The sequence below is a fragment of the Lithobates pipiens genome, unplaced genomic scaffold, assembly GCF_037356315.1.
Source record: "Lithobates pipiens isolate NorthernLeopardFrog02 unplaced genomic scaffold, aLitPip1_a1.2 Scaffold_18, whole genome shotgun sequence".
NCBI classification, from domain to species: Eukaryota; Metazoa; Chordata; class Amphibia; order Anura; family Ranidae; genus Lithobates; species Lithobates pipiens.
The window spans coordinates 320,033,877-320,049,601 of NW_027507758.1; the positions used below are offsets into that span (position 1 = coordinate 320,033,877).

At 43.6% G+C, this 15,725-nt stretch overlaps 1 protein-coding gene across 2 annotated transcripts in view; it reads right to left on the reverse strand.

Moving 5' to 3' along the window:
• PM20D2 (peptidase M20 domain containing 2) overlaps window positions 1-15,725 on the reverse strand; it is a 62,252-nt gene that overhangs the window by 10,818 nt on the left and 35,709 nt on the right. Inside the window, exons 5-7 of one of the 2 annotated variants that reach the window (XM_077487266.1) lie at window positions 5,928-6,063; window positions 5,674-5,765; window positions 3,873-3,980 (exon numbers count right to left, since the gene is read on the reverse strand). In XM_077487266.1, the coding sequence (XP_077343392.1) occupies window positions 3,873-3,980; window positions 5,674-5,765; window positions 5,928-6,063 (336 nt within the window). The remainder of the gene's footprint in view (window positions 1-3,872; window positions 3,981-5,673; window positions 5,766-5,927; window positions 6,064-15,725) is intronic. The other variant, XM_077487265.1, reaches the window with a different exon arrangement.

Genomic DNA, 15,725 nt, shown 5'->3' on the forward strand with positions numbered 1-15,725 from the left:
TGGAAGGGACGAGTGTGCCACTGGGCCCACTTCACCATAGGGATGGTGGCCGTCATTGTGCCAATCACTTTCAAACATTGTAGAGCCGAAAGATGAGATGATTCCCAAGCCTTGTGAATCCTGTCTCGGATCACACTGATTTTCTCCTCCGGTAGGGAGATAGTGCCTTTTAATGTGTCGAACTGAGCCCCTAGAAACACGATAACTTGAGTTGGAACCAGATGGCTCTTCTCCAGGTTCAGGAGCCAACCAAACGTCTGCAGAGTGGAGATGACTAAACTCTTGTGTTCCAGAATTTGATCTCTGTCCTGAGATAATAGGAGCAAATCGTCCAGATAATGATGGAGACGAACTCCTTTGACTCGTAAAAGAGCTACTACCGCTAGGAGTACCTTGGAGAAGACCCGAGGAGATGTTGTCAACCCGAATGGGAGACAGGTAAACTGGAGGTGTTGATCGCCAACTGCGAAACTGAGAAATTGCTGGAAATCCCTTGCTACTGGCACGTGAAAGTATGCATCTTTCAAATCGATTGAGATTAACCAATCCCCTAGCTGCACCGACTGTTGGATTGTAAGAAGAGATTCCATCTTGAACTTTTCCTTGCGAATGAAGGAATTGAGGTGGGTCAAATCTATCACCGGCCTCCATGCGCCATTTCTTTTCTGAACCATAAACAGAGGAGAATACATGCCGTCGCCACGTTCGTCTTCTGGCACGGGCACGGCTGCGCCTTGATCCAGTAAACAACTTACGTAGGTCAATAGGACCTGTTTCTTTTCCTCCGAGCTTGGAATTGTTGTGGGAACGAACCTTAACCTCGGAGTGTTGATGAAAGTCCACTTGTGACCCGAGGAAACCGTCTTGACGGTCCAATAATCTTGAACTGATGCCGCCCAAACATGTCGGTAGTGAAGAAGGCGAGCCCCCACCCGACATGTTTGAGCGGGCCCAATTTCAAAAAGATTTAGTAGAATCTTGGTTACCTGCGGAAGCCCCCTTTGAGGTTTTCTTAAGGGAGGATTGTCTGGACCTCCAAGACCTAGAGAACTCCCTGCCGGGTCTATAACTGCGCGCTTCTCTAGCGCGATCCGAGGTCTGCCTTCTTGGAAAAATACGTTTTTGGTTTTGAAGATGTCTGTCTTGAGGGAGGAACCCAGACCTCCCACCTGTGGCCCGGGATATGGCGCTATCTAGTTTATTACCAAACAAGGAGGTTCCCTCAAATGGTATACGACACCATGCCTGCTTAGATGTTGGATCCGCCAACCAAGGACGGAGCCACAAAGCACGGCATGCCGAGACTGCTGCCAACATAGCCCGAGACAGAAGGCGGGTAATGTCAATAGATGCCTCCCCCAAAAAGGCTGATGCCATTCTGATCTCCTGAATGGGAGAGTCTTTAGCCGTATTCACTGAGATACCTCTCAAGAACTCCTCAACATTGTCGGCCCATGTTTCAATAGCCTTTGAGACTGCGGCTAAAGCCAAAGTTGGTTTACAAGCCATCCCTGAAGTTAGATAAATTCTTTTCAGATCTGAGTCAATTCTTCTCTCTAACGGATCTTTGAAAGATACCGTGTCTTCCAAAGGGAGAGTCACGTATTTGACTAAACGCATAAGTGCTGCGTCTACCAGAGGAGCTGATTCAAGGTGCTTCACATCACCCTCCTTAAAGGGGTACAATTTAGACACTTTTGATTGCATGGAGCTCTTCCTATCAATCTTGCTCCACTCTTCAGTAATGATTTCTCCCAATTCAGATAGGAAAGGAAAATGTTGCCGTTCCTTTTTGAGTTGTTTGAAAAACTTTCTTTGTTTGGGGAGGGGGGAAGTAGTGGGTTCTTCCCATTTTAAAGCTTCTTTCACTGCCTTGACAAGAGCAGGTACTAAAGCATAATCAAATCCTACTCCTGGATCCTCTGGATCCGATTCGCTGTCAGACAAGAGCACAGAGTGGTGGCTTGGTTGAGAAGATTCCCCAGTCTCTTGTAAGAGCCCTTCACCTCCTGAAGGATATAATGGGTCTGAGGGGGATTCCATAGAGTGATGAGCTTCCCTCTGCTGCAGGGATTCCTTTACCACCCTTCTCACCATAGATTCCAAGCGTTGATCCGCACCATCTCTTTCATCTGCGACTTTAGAGAAGCAATGATCACAGAGCGATTTGTCTGATGGGATGGGCATCTTACAGCCCCAACATGAATTAACTGGTCCTCTGCTTGAGTGCGAGTGACCACTGCGTTGTTCAGATCTGGAAGACCTATGGTGACCAGACTTTGATGATGATTTACGGTGGTGCGATTTTGACGATCCACTGCGACTATGCGCACTGTAATGCGGTTCGGACCTAGAAGGGGTATAAGGAAATATACAAAAGAGAGAGAGACACAGACCAGGCTGGTATCAAATGCTAAGGAATACTCCACATATACACAGCAATCCAGCCATGCACATACCTGTTACAAGCGGGCAGGTCACTAGTAGGCAGTGAGGCATCCATGACTAAGAACGCTGACTGTAACAACAATAGACCCTCATAAGCAGCCATACAAAACACAGGAGCAACAATACATCAGAGCAGATCATAACCTACCTTACACCAACCAGAGAATGGCCCCGGGAAGTCGCTGAATTTCCTGCAATCATTCCCAAATTCTGACATCTCTCACTGTGTTTTAAATATGGCGCTCATGACGTCATCAGCGGCGTCAGACGCGAGATGCCCGCGCGCATGCGCGGGAACCAAGCCTCGCTTTGGATTTGGGTCCGCGCATGCGCAGAACGCAGCGCTGGACCCGGAAAACAGGAGGAGAAAGGCTGCTGGAACGCGGAAGCGTCAGCGCCTATGCACAAGAACCAGCTGGCACATGAAAAAGACACAGGTAGAAAAAACACATAAACACCGCTGCCATGAAAAACTGAATTTTTATAGCTCACCACTCCACCAACGATCATCTGGCCGAACAGATTCAAGCACACACCACTGATCCACCGGGCAGATAATGGCCACCTTACATAGCAGGTAATAAGCCGTGCGCACTTATCTTCGGACAAACCAAGCCTTCAGCGCTACTCTGCCATACACTCCATACCCATGCTTAACAGACAGGGCCTATCGGAGGAAAATAGCTTGATAGTCGGCCGACTTGATCGTAGTGAAGATCTCTTCAGAAAGGAAACACCTGTCCTATGGAGGAGGACAAAAAAAGGAACACAGATAGCAGCTTGGAGCAAAGATTTATGGGAGTAGAGGTCCTATTGGGTAATTATGGAGGCGGGGCTAACCCACACGTATGCTGCCATGGAGCCTGTCAGGAAAAAAAAAATTTTCTCCAAATGTTTTTTTTTTTTAAGCACAGTAATAATTTTTTATTTTTTTGGGGTTGGAACTCCACTTTAATGTGAGATGAAGGGGTGTCAATTCAAGTCAGAACAACAAGTTCACTCTTTTTTCCAAGTTTCCCTGAAATTGATTTGATTTTTAAAATGCACACCAATGTACTTCATTTCATAATACATCATGCGCTTTACAAAACTGTGGCTAGAAACTTACAACTGAGCCATTTATCGGAATGTTATTGAAGCAGAAAATACAGAACAGGTTGTCTGAAGCCTTAAGACAATTTTTGTATAGCGGGCAGATTTTTTTTGTGATTTTCCCCTCTAGCTGTGACACAGAGCATTGCATCTGGATTATACTACCCTTTGCAATAATAAAAATAACATCCTAACAAAGCACTTACAATAAAGAGAGAGCTCCAGCGTACGAAGCTTTGACTTTTAAAATGGTTGTAAAAGCCTGCTGTTAAAAAAATATATATAATGTAAATAAAAGAAAAAACATTTACCTATCTGTTTCAGATACATACCAGCAGCCTTTGTGTACTCTTCAGTGTGATTAAGAGCATCCGAGCCAATAAAGAAATAAGGATGCATTCCAGGGACTTCAAAAGTAACATTTCCAAAATCCGTAGAGCCTGTAAACAAGCATTAAACTAAAATTGTTTTTTTTTTTTTTTTTTTATTATTAAGAAGTTAGTAAATTGCTTGAAAACGTAGAAATGCCCTTATTTGAGAGTTCACTTGAACACTTTGCTAGTATTATTTATCAAAGAAGTCCTCAGACTTACGTTAAGATGCCTGAACAGTTTTCCAACTTTGACATTTGTTAGTAAAACTGTACATATCAGAACTAATCAGGTGGATTATACCTTGTTTTTTTCAGGACAAATTGGGCTTTCATTTGGTGTTAAGTGGTAATTAATGATTTTTTTTTTTATTATTAGAGGAAAACTGCCACAAACTAGTAAAGAAATATGTATTTCTACATTTAGCTGCATATTTCCTGCTATTACCATAAATCATCACAAAAGAACAATGTAAAATAAATTCACCTGCTTTTGACGGTCACAGCGATACCAAATATGTGTATATTATTTGTTGTTTGTACCTGCAGTAGGGCCCAGAAACAATTGTGTGCATTTTGTTTTTCTACCTAAAACTCACTGAAACAGATACTAAAAATATGTTTTTTAACCTACCTAAAATACACAGAATATGACCTTTGACCCTAACACTGACCTAGATCAAGCCCTGGTCTAGCTATTTTATCTTTTTTTTTTTTTTACACACACTTTTTTGTTTACACGTGTATCTTTTTTTTCTCCATTCAAGAGAAGAAAACAACACAGGGACTAATCACTATGATAGCCAATCAGCCGATCCTTAGTATACGACCCAGAGCTAAAACTGACAGCTTGGTCTCTGTGCTGGAAGCGCACTGTGCAACATGCTGTCAGCACAAACACAGTGGCGCATATATGCCGCCCAACGAAAGAAGACCCACTTCCACAAGGCCGCATATATGCATACACATGTTGGGAAGGGGTTAAGCTCCAAGAAAATTGTGTAGCATTTGCTAGAAAGGGGAAGGGTTGGAGACAAGGAGGAGGAAGGGGGAGAGAAGAATTGTCCCTCTTATCAGGGGTGTTAGGACTCCTTGCAGATGGTGTTGTTGTATGGGGGAAGAAAGGTGTAGCAGTGCCAATTACTCCACTGGCTTCCGCTCACTCAACAAAATTAAATTCAATATACTAAACAACTTACAAAGCCTCCTACCACTCTGCTCCCAGCTACATCACTAACCTAGTCTCAAAATACCAACCAAATCGTTCTCTTTGTTCCTCCCAAGACCTCCTGCTCTCCAGCTCCCTTGTCTCCTCATCCCATGTTTGCCTCCTGGACTTCTCCAGAGCCTCTCCCATCCTCTGCAACTCCCTAGCCCAATCTGTCCAACTATCTCATCTCTTCAGAGAGGCCCATCTGGCGCCACCTAACAACTGTACATTTATTTTCTCCATCAGCCCATCCCACACAGTTGTTACCTATTGTATCTCTTGACCCTCCCACTTAGATTGTAAGCTTTAATGAGCAGGGCTCTCTGATTCCTACTGTATTAAACTGTATTGCAATTGTACTGTCTGCCGTTATGTTGTAAAGTGCTGTGTAAACTGTCTGCAAATTTTAAATCCTGAATAATAATAATAATGATAATAAATAGTAGCAGGGTCCAGTGTCTGCTTTTTTTTTATTGATTTTAATAGAAACTGCACTCACAATTACAAGCTGTGAGCAATTTGAAATAAAAAAAAAATCTAAATCAATCATTACTTTCTGCCCCAACAGAATATGCAGGGAAATCCCCCAATGGCCATGAGGATCACAGTAAAATCTGACAGGGTTTTTTTCTTTCCCCACTCTGTCTAAAAGAAAAAAAAAAGTCTTTAGCTTGAGGTAGGCTTTCATCAAGAATTAACACTTGCATTCAAATACTACATAACTTTTTAATTAACACTTGCATTCAAATATTACATCATTTTTTTTTACTTAATAAGACGAAGGCATGTACTGTACATATGTATTACCTGACAGTGCATTTAATACTAGTTCATCTGTTGTAAATTGCATTCCCAATTTTTTGCCATTCTCTATGTATGCTTTTGCCAGAATCTTATTTGGAAGCACATTGTAATAATCATGACCAGATGAGCACACCTCCACCTGTAATTGAAAAACACCAATATGAAACAGTTTACAGATTTAGGTGGGAGTGAGATATGTAGGCATAATTTGACTAATTCATTTTTTCACTGACGTACAAAAAAACAAACATTTGGAACTTAGGGCAAAATCTCTTTCTTGAAGTTCATTGAGGGTCACAGGATTTCAGGAATCCTGACACAGTTAGAATTATACTGTCAACTAAGGTCTTTATGATACGGGAATACTTGAAAAAAAATCACCGCTCAACCCTATCCAGTCTATGTGGTAACATGCACTGTATAAGCTGACCTCAGCCTTGCACCACTCCATACGCCATGTCCTCTGATATGTTTCACCCCACCCACCGGGGCTTAGTCATAAAGGTTTGTAATACTGGCAAACAAAGAACATTGAACCCAGCCCCTGTATAACCTTTATAAGCAAGCAGTACACAATGTGAATAACAGAGGGGCCGGCCTGTGTCCCTCAATAAACTTGAAGAAAAAGATTTTACAGTAATTACAAAAATCTTATTTCCCTGACAGACTCCATGGCAGCCTACGTGTGGGTTGACCCCGCCTCCACTCCAATGCTATAGGACCCCATTCAAATAAAAGAGCACTCACCACTCCACACGGTGTTCCTTTTTTGTCCTCCTCCATTTGGACCTACACATGCTGTTCGGTTGGATTTCGGATTTCTCTCTTTGCATACCTAAGCGGTGCAAGCTCACTACCCAGCCATGGGCGAGCGAGTAGCTTTGAGGCTGGACGGTCCCCTGTATGAGGGTGGTTGCCTCGGTATGCCCCGGATGAACATTCAGGAGGATTTAATATGGCTGGCAAGGTCTGCAGAGTTTTTTCTTTCTCCATGGCAGTCATATATTTGTATATGTTTGTGGCTATTCCCTGGCATTTGGTTTATTCCCCCTGTATGGCGGCTGGAGCGCTTTGCGTTCCAGATCGCCGCATTGTCTTCCGCGTTCTGGACGCGCCTGCGCATTAGCCTCTTTCGATATTGAGGCTTGGTGTGCGCGGTTCGACCGAGCTATAGTGGCCGCACAGGCGCAGTATGGCCATCCCTCCACTACGCAAGTGCAAAGTGAGGGAGCGGTGACGTCATGGGTGGGGATTTTAAAACCAGACTGCTGCCTCAGTCTCACTGGGTCAGTGCATCCGAAGCAGCAAGCCTGTTCCTCCAGCCCCAGTCTGCAAAGGTGAGCGTCGTTACTTTAGATTAGATAATTAGATGCAGTGAGTGCATGTTGGAATACATATAAAAAAAAAAGGTAATCTTGATTTAAAAAAAAAATATATATATATATATATATATATATATATATATATGTGTATATGTATTTAATAAATTCTTTCTTCGGAATTCTAATTATTATTAAGTAAAATATATATATATATATATATATATTTATAAAGAGAAAGACTGATATATTGATATTTATGTACTTATGTACTTTCCCTTGGGACCTCATCTTTCTTGCAGACTCTCGTTTTGTGACGCTCTTCGTCCAAAAATTATGGACAAATCACCGCCTTTAAGTGGCCAGCCCTTACGCACTAGGTATGTGCTGATAAGGAGAGAGGTGGAATTACAGTCACATTTGTTTGCGTTTTTTTGATGCCATTTTTTTCCCTTTTCCTGTTTTGTGTTAGCCCTTTCAGGATAAAGACCTTACCAGGCCACAATGCCATTCGTCTAGATCCAGACGGGAATCACCACGTGGATCTCACCATCAGAGGAGAAGCTCACATTCCTCCTCCAGACACCGTTCTCACCGCCATGATAGTCGCTCTGATCGCAGAGCCTGCTGGGGATGTGGGACTCGAGTCCCGGAGGGCAAATCTCTATGTGATCAATGCTATGCCCAGGCGGTTGGAGAAAAAGAATCAGAAAGCCAGCGTATGGAATCCCTGGTGAAACGTGTGGTGCAGCAGTCTCTGAGAGACATGGACACCTTTCACACGCTGAGTCAATCTACTTCCTTGTCTGGCCCTCAGGCTGATGAGGCCCGTGATGATCCGGGCACTTCCCAGCCCTACGCAGCATCTAATGCGACTTCGGAAGACGAGTTCCTTCCTAGGTGAGGAAGATATTGGGGGTTTCGACTTTGCTATGGTCTCCCCTTTGATTAAGGCAGTTAAGGAAGCCCTTAAGTGGGAAGACTCATCTACTCCTCCAGCCAAACAGAAGAAATTCTTCAAACAGCTGGGGAAGGAACATCCAAACTTTCCTTTTCTTACTGAACTGAAAGATAATTTTTAAGGAAGAGTGGAGTAAAGTGGACAGGAAGTCCTCTATGACTAATAAAACTTCCAGGTTGTATCCCTTCAAGATAGAAGACGTAAAGCACCTGGAAAAATGCCACCCTGGTGGATGCGGCTTTGATGTGCTTGGCCAAACACGTTACCCTCCCATTGGAGGATTCAGTGTCCTTTAAGGACGGTCTGGAGAGGAAGATTGACCAGGACCTTAAGAAGATTTATGGTCTGGCTGGGATGGCCTGCAAACCTACCCTGGCGTTAGCGGCTATGTCTAAGGCCATGGAAGCTTGGTCTGAAAATTTGGAATCCTTCCTTAAGGGCGTTTCCGAGGATCTGGCTAAGAATTCAGCAGCAGCAGAACTTAAGCTGGCGGCAGTCTTTCTGGGGGAGGCGTCCAATGATTTAATCCGTCTGTTGGCACGCGTGATGCTGTCATCAGTTACGGCTAAGCAGGCCTTGTGGTTACGTCCCTGGCTAGCTGACCTGGTTTCTAAGCAGGCATGGTGTAAGATCCCCTTCAAGGGCTCTACGTTATTTGGTAACAAGTTGGATGACGCCATTACATGTGCTACAGGTGGCAAGTCTGGTTTTCTTCCCCAGGATAGAAGACTATTGGGTCGGAAGAGACCACAGTATAAAAAACGCAGCCCAGAGCGGACAAGGGATGCACGTTCCTATAAACCGGGTCGGGACTTCAGGAGGAATTGGTACAGAGGTCAGACTTCCTTTCGTAAGCCCAACAAGAACCAGTCATCCAGTGGTCCTGAGCAGGCTAAGTCTTTCTGAGGTTGGGGCTCGGCTATCCCTCTTTCGGCACGTCTGGGTGGCCTCGATATCGGATTACTGGGTAGTCAGGATGGTCTCGTCGGGCAACAGATGGACCTTCTCCAGCTCCCTCTCCTCCCAGATTCGTGCCCGCCCTGCTCCCTCGCTCGGAGGAACAAAGTCAAGTACTGTCTTCTTATGTGGATCTGTTGAAGGCTCAAGGGGCAGTAATTCAGGTGCCAAGGGAAGAGTGGTTTCAGGGAGTCTATTCTCTCCTTTTACTGGTTCGAAAGAAAAGCGGCTCCTGGCGCCCAGTGATAGATCTCACCTATCTAAACAAATACATAGAGTATGGGAAATTCAAGATGGAAACTCTATCGACCATTCGACAAGCCATACAGACGGGAGACTGGTTGATTTCGATCGACTTAAAGGATGCCTATTTCCACGTTCCGGTAGAAAAGGATTTTCAAAAATTCCTAAGATTTCACGTAGGGCAAGACCATCTCCAATTTATTTGCCTCCCCTTCGGGTTGACGACCTCTCCCCGAGTTTTTTCAAAGGTTCTCCTGGCTGTAGTGGCTTTTATCAGGTTAAAAGGTATTCAAGTGTACCATTACCTGGACGACCTGCTGGTTCTGTCCCAAAGCAGAGAACAGTTGCTGGAACTACGGGAACAGGTAATCTCTTCTCTGTCCAGTTTCGGGAGGCTTCTAAACTTCATCTAAAAGTCATCTAGAGCCGGTCCAGCGGCTAATATATCTAGGAGCCCAATTCGACACTCTGCAGAGTACTAGCTCTCTTCCGGTCGAAAAAATACCGACAATACTAGAAAGAGTCTCGGGCCCTATACACTCAGCCCCTAAAAGCTTTGCAGTGTCTCAAAATCATAGGTACAATGGTTTCAACAGCCCGATGGTGAAATGGGCTTTGTGGAGGCTTCGCCCCTTCCAAGCAGGTTTTCTCAAGCAGTGGAAGTCAGGGGACAAAAATCAAAGTATTCGTATAACCACAACCATGAGAGAGAGCCTCTTTTGGTGGCTACAGGGCAAGAACCTGCTGAACTGTCATTCTATTATCCCCATCTCCTGGGTCACGGTCACGACCGATGCCAGTGGGACAAGTTGGGGGGCTCTCTACGGATCAAATCTTGTGCAGGGCAAGTGGGATGCTCGTCTCCCCTTACCGGGGTCGAATGTTCTGGAACTTCGGGCAGCCTGGTGTGCTCTCCAGCAATTCTCTCACCTTCTGAAAGGGAAGTCAGTGTTATTACGGATGGACAACACCACGGCAGGGGGGGTACTCGGAGCTCTACTCTTCTACGGGAGGTTGAACCCATCCTATCATGGGCACAGAAAAACCTGATGAACATCTCAGAGGTCTTTGTGCCAGGAGTTCAGAACTCTCAGGCGGATTTTCTGTCCCGGTCTCAGCTGGACAACAACAAATGGTCTCTTCATGCTCAAACCTTCAAGTGGATCCTGTCATTAGGGGTCAGTCCAGAAGTGGATCTTTTTGCCTCTCCCTGCAATTTCAAAATAAAGAAATTCTACACGCAAAGTCTTTGCAGTCAAGCCTGCCGGACGGACGCTCTGACGGACCAGTGGAGGTTCAGGAGGGCATATGCTTTCCCTCCACTTCCCGTGATCCTCAGATTCCTTCAGAGGCTCCGAGTGGAAGCAGTAGAGGTTGTGATGATAGCTCCCCATTGGCCCAACAAGCCTTGGTTTCCCCTCCTGGTCCAACTCAGTGTTCGAGATCCCATACCTCTCCCTCTCAGGCCAGACCTTCTTTCTCAGGGTACAGTTCTGCACCCTTGCCGGCAGTTCTGAGACTGATGGTCTGGTTCTTGAGAGGAAAAGGCTAGAATCCATTGGATGTGCATCAAGTGTAATTTACACTCTGATGAGTGCAAGGAGATCAAGTACAAACAAAGTATATGGCAGAATCTGGGACAAATTTGTTAAGTTCTGCTCTTCTTCGAATAGACCTTTTGAACATCCAGGAGTACGGGACATTCTTAGATTCTTGCAGTCTGGCCTCGATCTTCCTTTATCGGTAAGCTCCCTCAGGGTGCAGGTGTCGGCTCCATCGGCTTTCTCGGGTACATCTTGGGCAGTGCATCCACTGATTCGTCAGTTCTTCCGGGGAGCTTCAAGACTCAAACCCCAAAGAAAGCCTAGATTTCCCAAGTGGGATCTTCCTCTGGTCCTGGACTCAATCTCCGGTCTAAGTACGACAGGGCCATCCCCACTCTCTATTAAGGATTTCTCAGCAAAAGTTGTTTTCTTAGTTGCAGTCACTTCAGCCAAAAGGGTTTCGGAAATTGGATCCTTGTCTTGCCTACTTTTAGGACTTCAGATTCTAATGATGTTCATCCTCTGGATGTTGGAGAAGCCTTGAAAGAATATCTTCTTATCACTTCCCCCTTCAGACGCTCGGAGCATCTCTATCTTACCTTCAGGTAGCAACAAGAGGAAGAAAGCTTCAACTAGGACGCTGGCCACCTGGATTGTAAGAACTATACAACGGGCATATAGGGCGAAGGGCTTGGCTCCTCCAGAGGTGGTGATGGCTCACTCTACCAGGGGAATGGCAGCCTCATGGGCAGCGGCTCGGCATGTGGCTCCTGACACAATCTGCAAGGCAGCCTCCTGGTCTTCTATTAATACGTTCATGTCACATTATTGTATTGAGCCTGCTTCTCTATCCTCTGTAAATTTTGGTCTAAAGATTTTATCGGTTGATAAATCAAATTAAATAATGTTTTCTGTTTAAAGCATACCCACCCGTGTGGTCGGCTAGTTATTTCCCACACGTAGGCTGCCATGGAGTCTGTCAGGGAAAAAGGAAAATGTATTATCAAATACTTACCGTAATTTTCCTTTCCCGATGGACTCCATGGCAGACGGAATTCCCACCCATGAGTCTTATGAGGAGGCTAGTTACGGAACACCGTGTGGAGTGGTAAGTGCTCTTTTATTTGAATGGGGTCCTATAGCATTGGAGTGGAGGCGGGGTCAACCCACACGTAGGCTGCCATGGAGTCCATCAGGAAAGGAAAATCACGTTAAGTATTTGATAATAAATTTTCCTTTTTTCTTTATTGTCCATTTATGGCCAAAAGAATTCAGAAGTTGAAGTCCAAAACCAGTTCAGTAGAGGGTGGTTAACAGTCACTGAGATGTCTAGCAAATATGGAGATCATTCTACATGAAATATCTGAAGGAATCAATGTCTGACTTAAGGCTAGATGATGAAAGGGCCAAGCCAGGACATTCCTGAGTTTGAAAACGATGACTGGGAGGACATGTGGGCTCTCCTAGCTAGTCTCCTTAATAGAGCCTACTACACTCCCTATAGACTCCACAAAATGAACACTATGCATTCACAGTAATGTTGGAGGGATACTGGTTTTCCGGGAGATTTCTCCCATATCTTTTGCACGTCCCATGATTGCTGGCTACTGAGTAGAGGTGACAGATGTAATAAATGCAATAGCACATACTTCATTCCAGCTCTCCGTGATTGTCTGTTTGTTGGGCCTAGTAGAACAACTGATTCCCACGGCTGCAGAAAGAACTATGATCAGCCTTCTTTTCTTCTACACCAGGAAGGCCATCACTATAACATGGAAGCAGGCCTCTCCTCGGACCTTATCCCTTTGGAAGCAGTGAAGTCCAGCTTGCCATTGTATAAGGACACTTATATTAATCGAGGTTGTCCTAAGAAATACGATAAAGTGTGGTTGAAATGGTTGGCTGAACCCACCTTGGTTTCCTCTCCTATTGCAGATTAGGCCCTGTTCATGTACTTGGTTTGAGTTACAAGTTGATTTTGTAACATGGTCACTCTTACCCTCTGGGGTCATCTGTTTCCTGACTGTAACTTTTGGTTATCTGGACCTTTTTAGTGCAAGCCACACATAGTTGTCTCATGGGATGCCCGTACCCATTTTTGTCTTAATTGAGTGTTTATAACTTACAAACCCTGCAAGGGTTTTTTTTGCTTGAGACTTGTGTTGTATGCTGTTGTATTGTCTATGTGTTCTAAAACTCAATAAACAGTACATTAAAAAAAAGAAAAGGCCAAACAAAATACATAAATTGCCAAGACTATGTGCTCCAGGCCAGGAAAGATAATGACTGCTAATGTTTGATTGGCAAAGTCCCAGAAAAAGACAGATTCTGAAGGGGAAATTTAAACAGGCAAGATATGTCAAAGACTATTCAGTCAACTGAAAAAAAGGCTTATGCCTAGCATACCTATCCTTAAACATCATAAAAAGGAAGTCTGAACAGACATAGTATGGACAAAGGAAAGACCAGCCATTCAACATTAGGAAACTTAAGTCTGAAGATGTCCATAGACGGACAGAAATTTGACTGGTTAAGCAAGAACTGGACAAATTTCGATCCGTGTGTGGCTGTCCCAGTTTGACAAAAGTTGATTGTTAGAGCAACTTCTGTCGAATAACGGAGAAGAGAGTCCTGCGCAAATGATGCCAATACTATATATATAAATAAATCAAAAATAGCGAAGTGCAAAACCAACGTGTGAAAAGATCAATAAAAAATAAATAGTCCATATAATAATAAGCACCAAAAAATGTTGAAAAAATAATGATGAAAAAACAGTGATGTGAATTCAAACAGTCAGGGCTCCCAGAACTCTCACCTTAAGACAGAGAAAACAGGCTCATCACAAAACACAGGGGGTCTCCCATTTCATTCCTCATATCCAGCCATCAAGGAAATCAAGATGAAAGATGTAAATATCTCATTTGGCCACTAGAGGGCCATTAATAGCATGGATGCTTATACTGTTAATCCAAAGGATATATTCCGTAGTGTATGGCTCAAAACAAGAGGGGAGGGGGGAAGGGAGAGAGAGAGGAGGCTCCAATGGTGTAGTATTTAAAAGTATTCAGATCAATTTATTGATAAAAACAAGAGACTCTCACATTAAAAATAAAATAAAACAGCACAGGAGTGGCCGTAGGACGTACCGGAAGTAGAGTAAGACTGGCGGAAGACGCCACGCCACCATCTTTATCCACCTTGCTGTGCTGTTTTATTTTATTTTTAATTTGAGAGTCTCTTGTTTGTATCAATAAATTGATCAGAATACTTTTAAATACTACACCATTGGAGCCTCCTCTCTCTCTCCCTTCCCCCCTCCCCTCTTGTTTTGAGCCATACACTATGGAATATATCCTTTTAGCCTGTTTTCTCTGTCTTAAGGTGAGAGTTCTGGGAGCCCTGACTGCTTGAATTCACATCACTGTTTTTTCATCATTATTTTTTCAACATTTTTTGGTGCTTATTATTATATGGACTATTTATTTTTTATTGATCTTTTCACACGTTGGTTTTGCACTTAGCTATTTTTGATTTATTTATATATTTATATATATAGTATTGGCATCATTTGCGCAGGACTCTCTTCTATGTTATCACTTTTTTGATAGTTTTGTGTTCACTATTCCGTCTTGCTGCATTTTTTGCACTGTATATTTGCACGTGCACTTTGTGATTTCATATATTTTTATATATATATTTTTATATATTTCTATTCATTTATTTATTATCAGTTGTTTAGATTTATATTCACTTCAGTTGCACTTTTCCCATAGTAGCGCGAAGGCTCACTTTTTTCAACTTCTGTCGAATGACTTCCTGGAAAATGTTTGCCGATCAGTGGTGCAGCCATCTGACTGTAGGCACTGATCAGTCTCTCTGTCAGAATACACTGCCCCAGTATTTCTCTATCCAGTTTGTTTGTGTGAACCATCTATGACTAGCCTAACACTTCTAACCCCTGCCTTTAAGGAAAGGTAGGTCCATAATAAGGATTGAAGTTAGGCAACCAGTTTTGAAACGAGAGCCCTGTCATCATGAAATCCAAATTGATGGAGGGGAAATACCCTTACAGCTGGAAAAAAATGAAGGGTACTGACCCTGAATCTTCATAAAGGGTAGAGTGATCAACAACACTTGCATAAAAATGTAGGCAGGGATGAGGGTATACTGTAGCTTGGACTGTTGTGCAAGAACACCAGGATAAGAAGAAGGACTCCTTTGCCAACTGACATCCTTCCTGAGGTATGCCACAATGCAACCTGCCTAATCAACCATATGAGTCAAGAATAATATCCCTTACCCCTGAAAATAGCAGCAACCTCCACTGAAGAGCAGGAGGTAAAAATTCCAGTGCTATTACTAGGAAAAAATTCTCCTGATAGAGGATAGGAGACAAGCACATAAGACCACATTACAGCAATAGCAAGAGGACCTATCGCTATTTGATTTGGTCCCACAAAGGCCCTGGGCTTCTATCCCTCTTAGGAGGAATCTACTGCTTATTCTATTGAAAAGGAATATGAATTTATTACAGCAGACATATTTCACTGCTTTCCCCTAATCCTAGGATCAATTGAAGTTCTTAGGAGAGTAGGGCAGCTGTTGGTTGCATAATTCTCTAGTTTAGAACTTTCCATGGATCCAAATGCTTAGCTTTACAATCCTTTAGATACTAATATTACCAGTAGAAATAATCAGATTTACAGTACATTGACTGTAATTATTAAATGTCCATAACCACAGTGTATATTTAAAAATGATGCTCATGATCTAC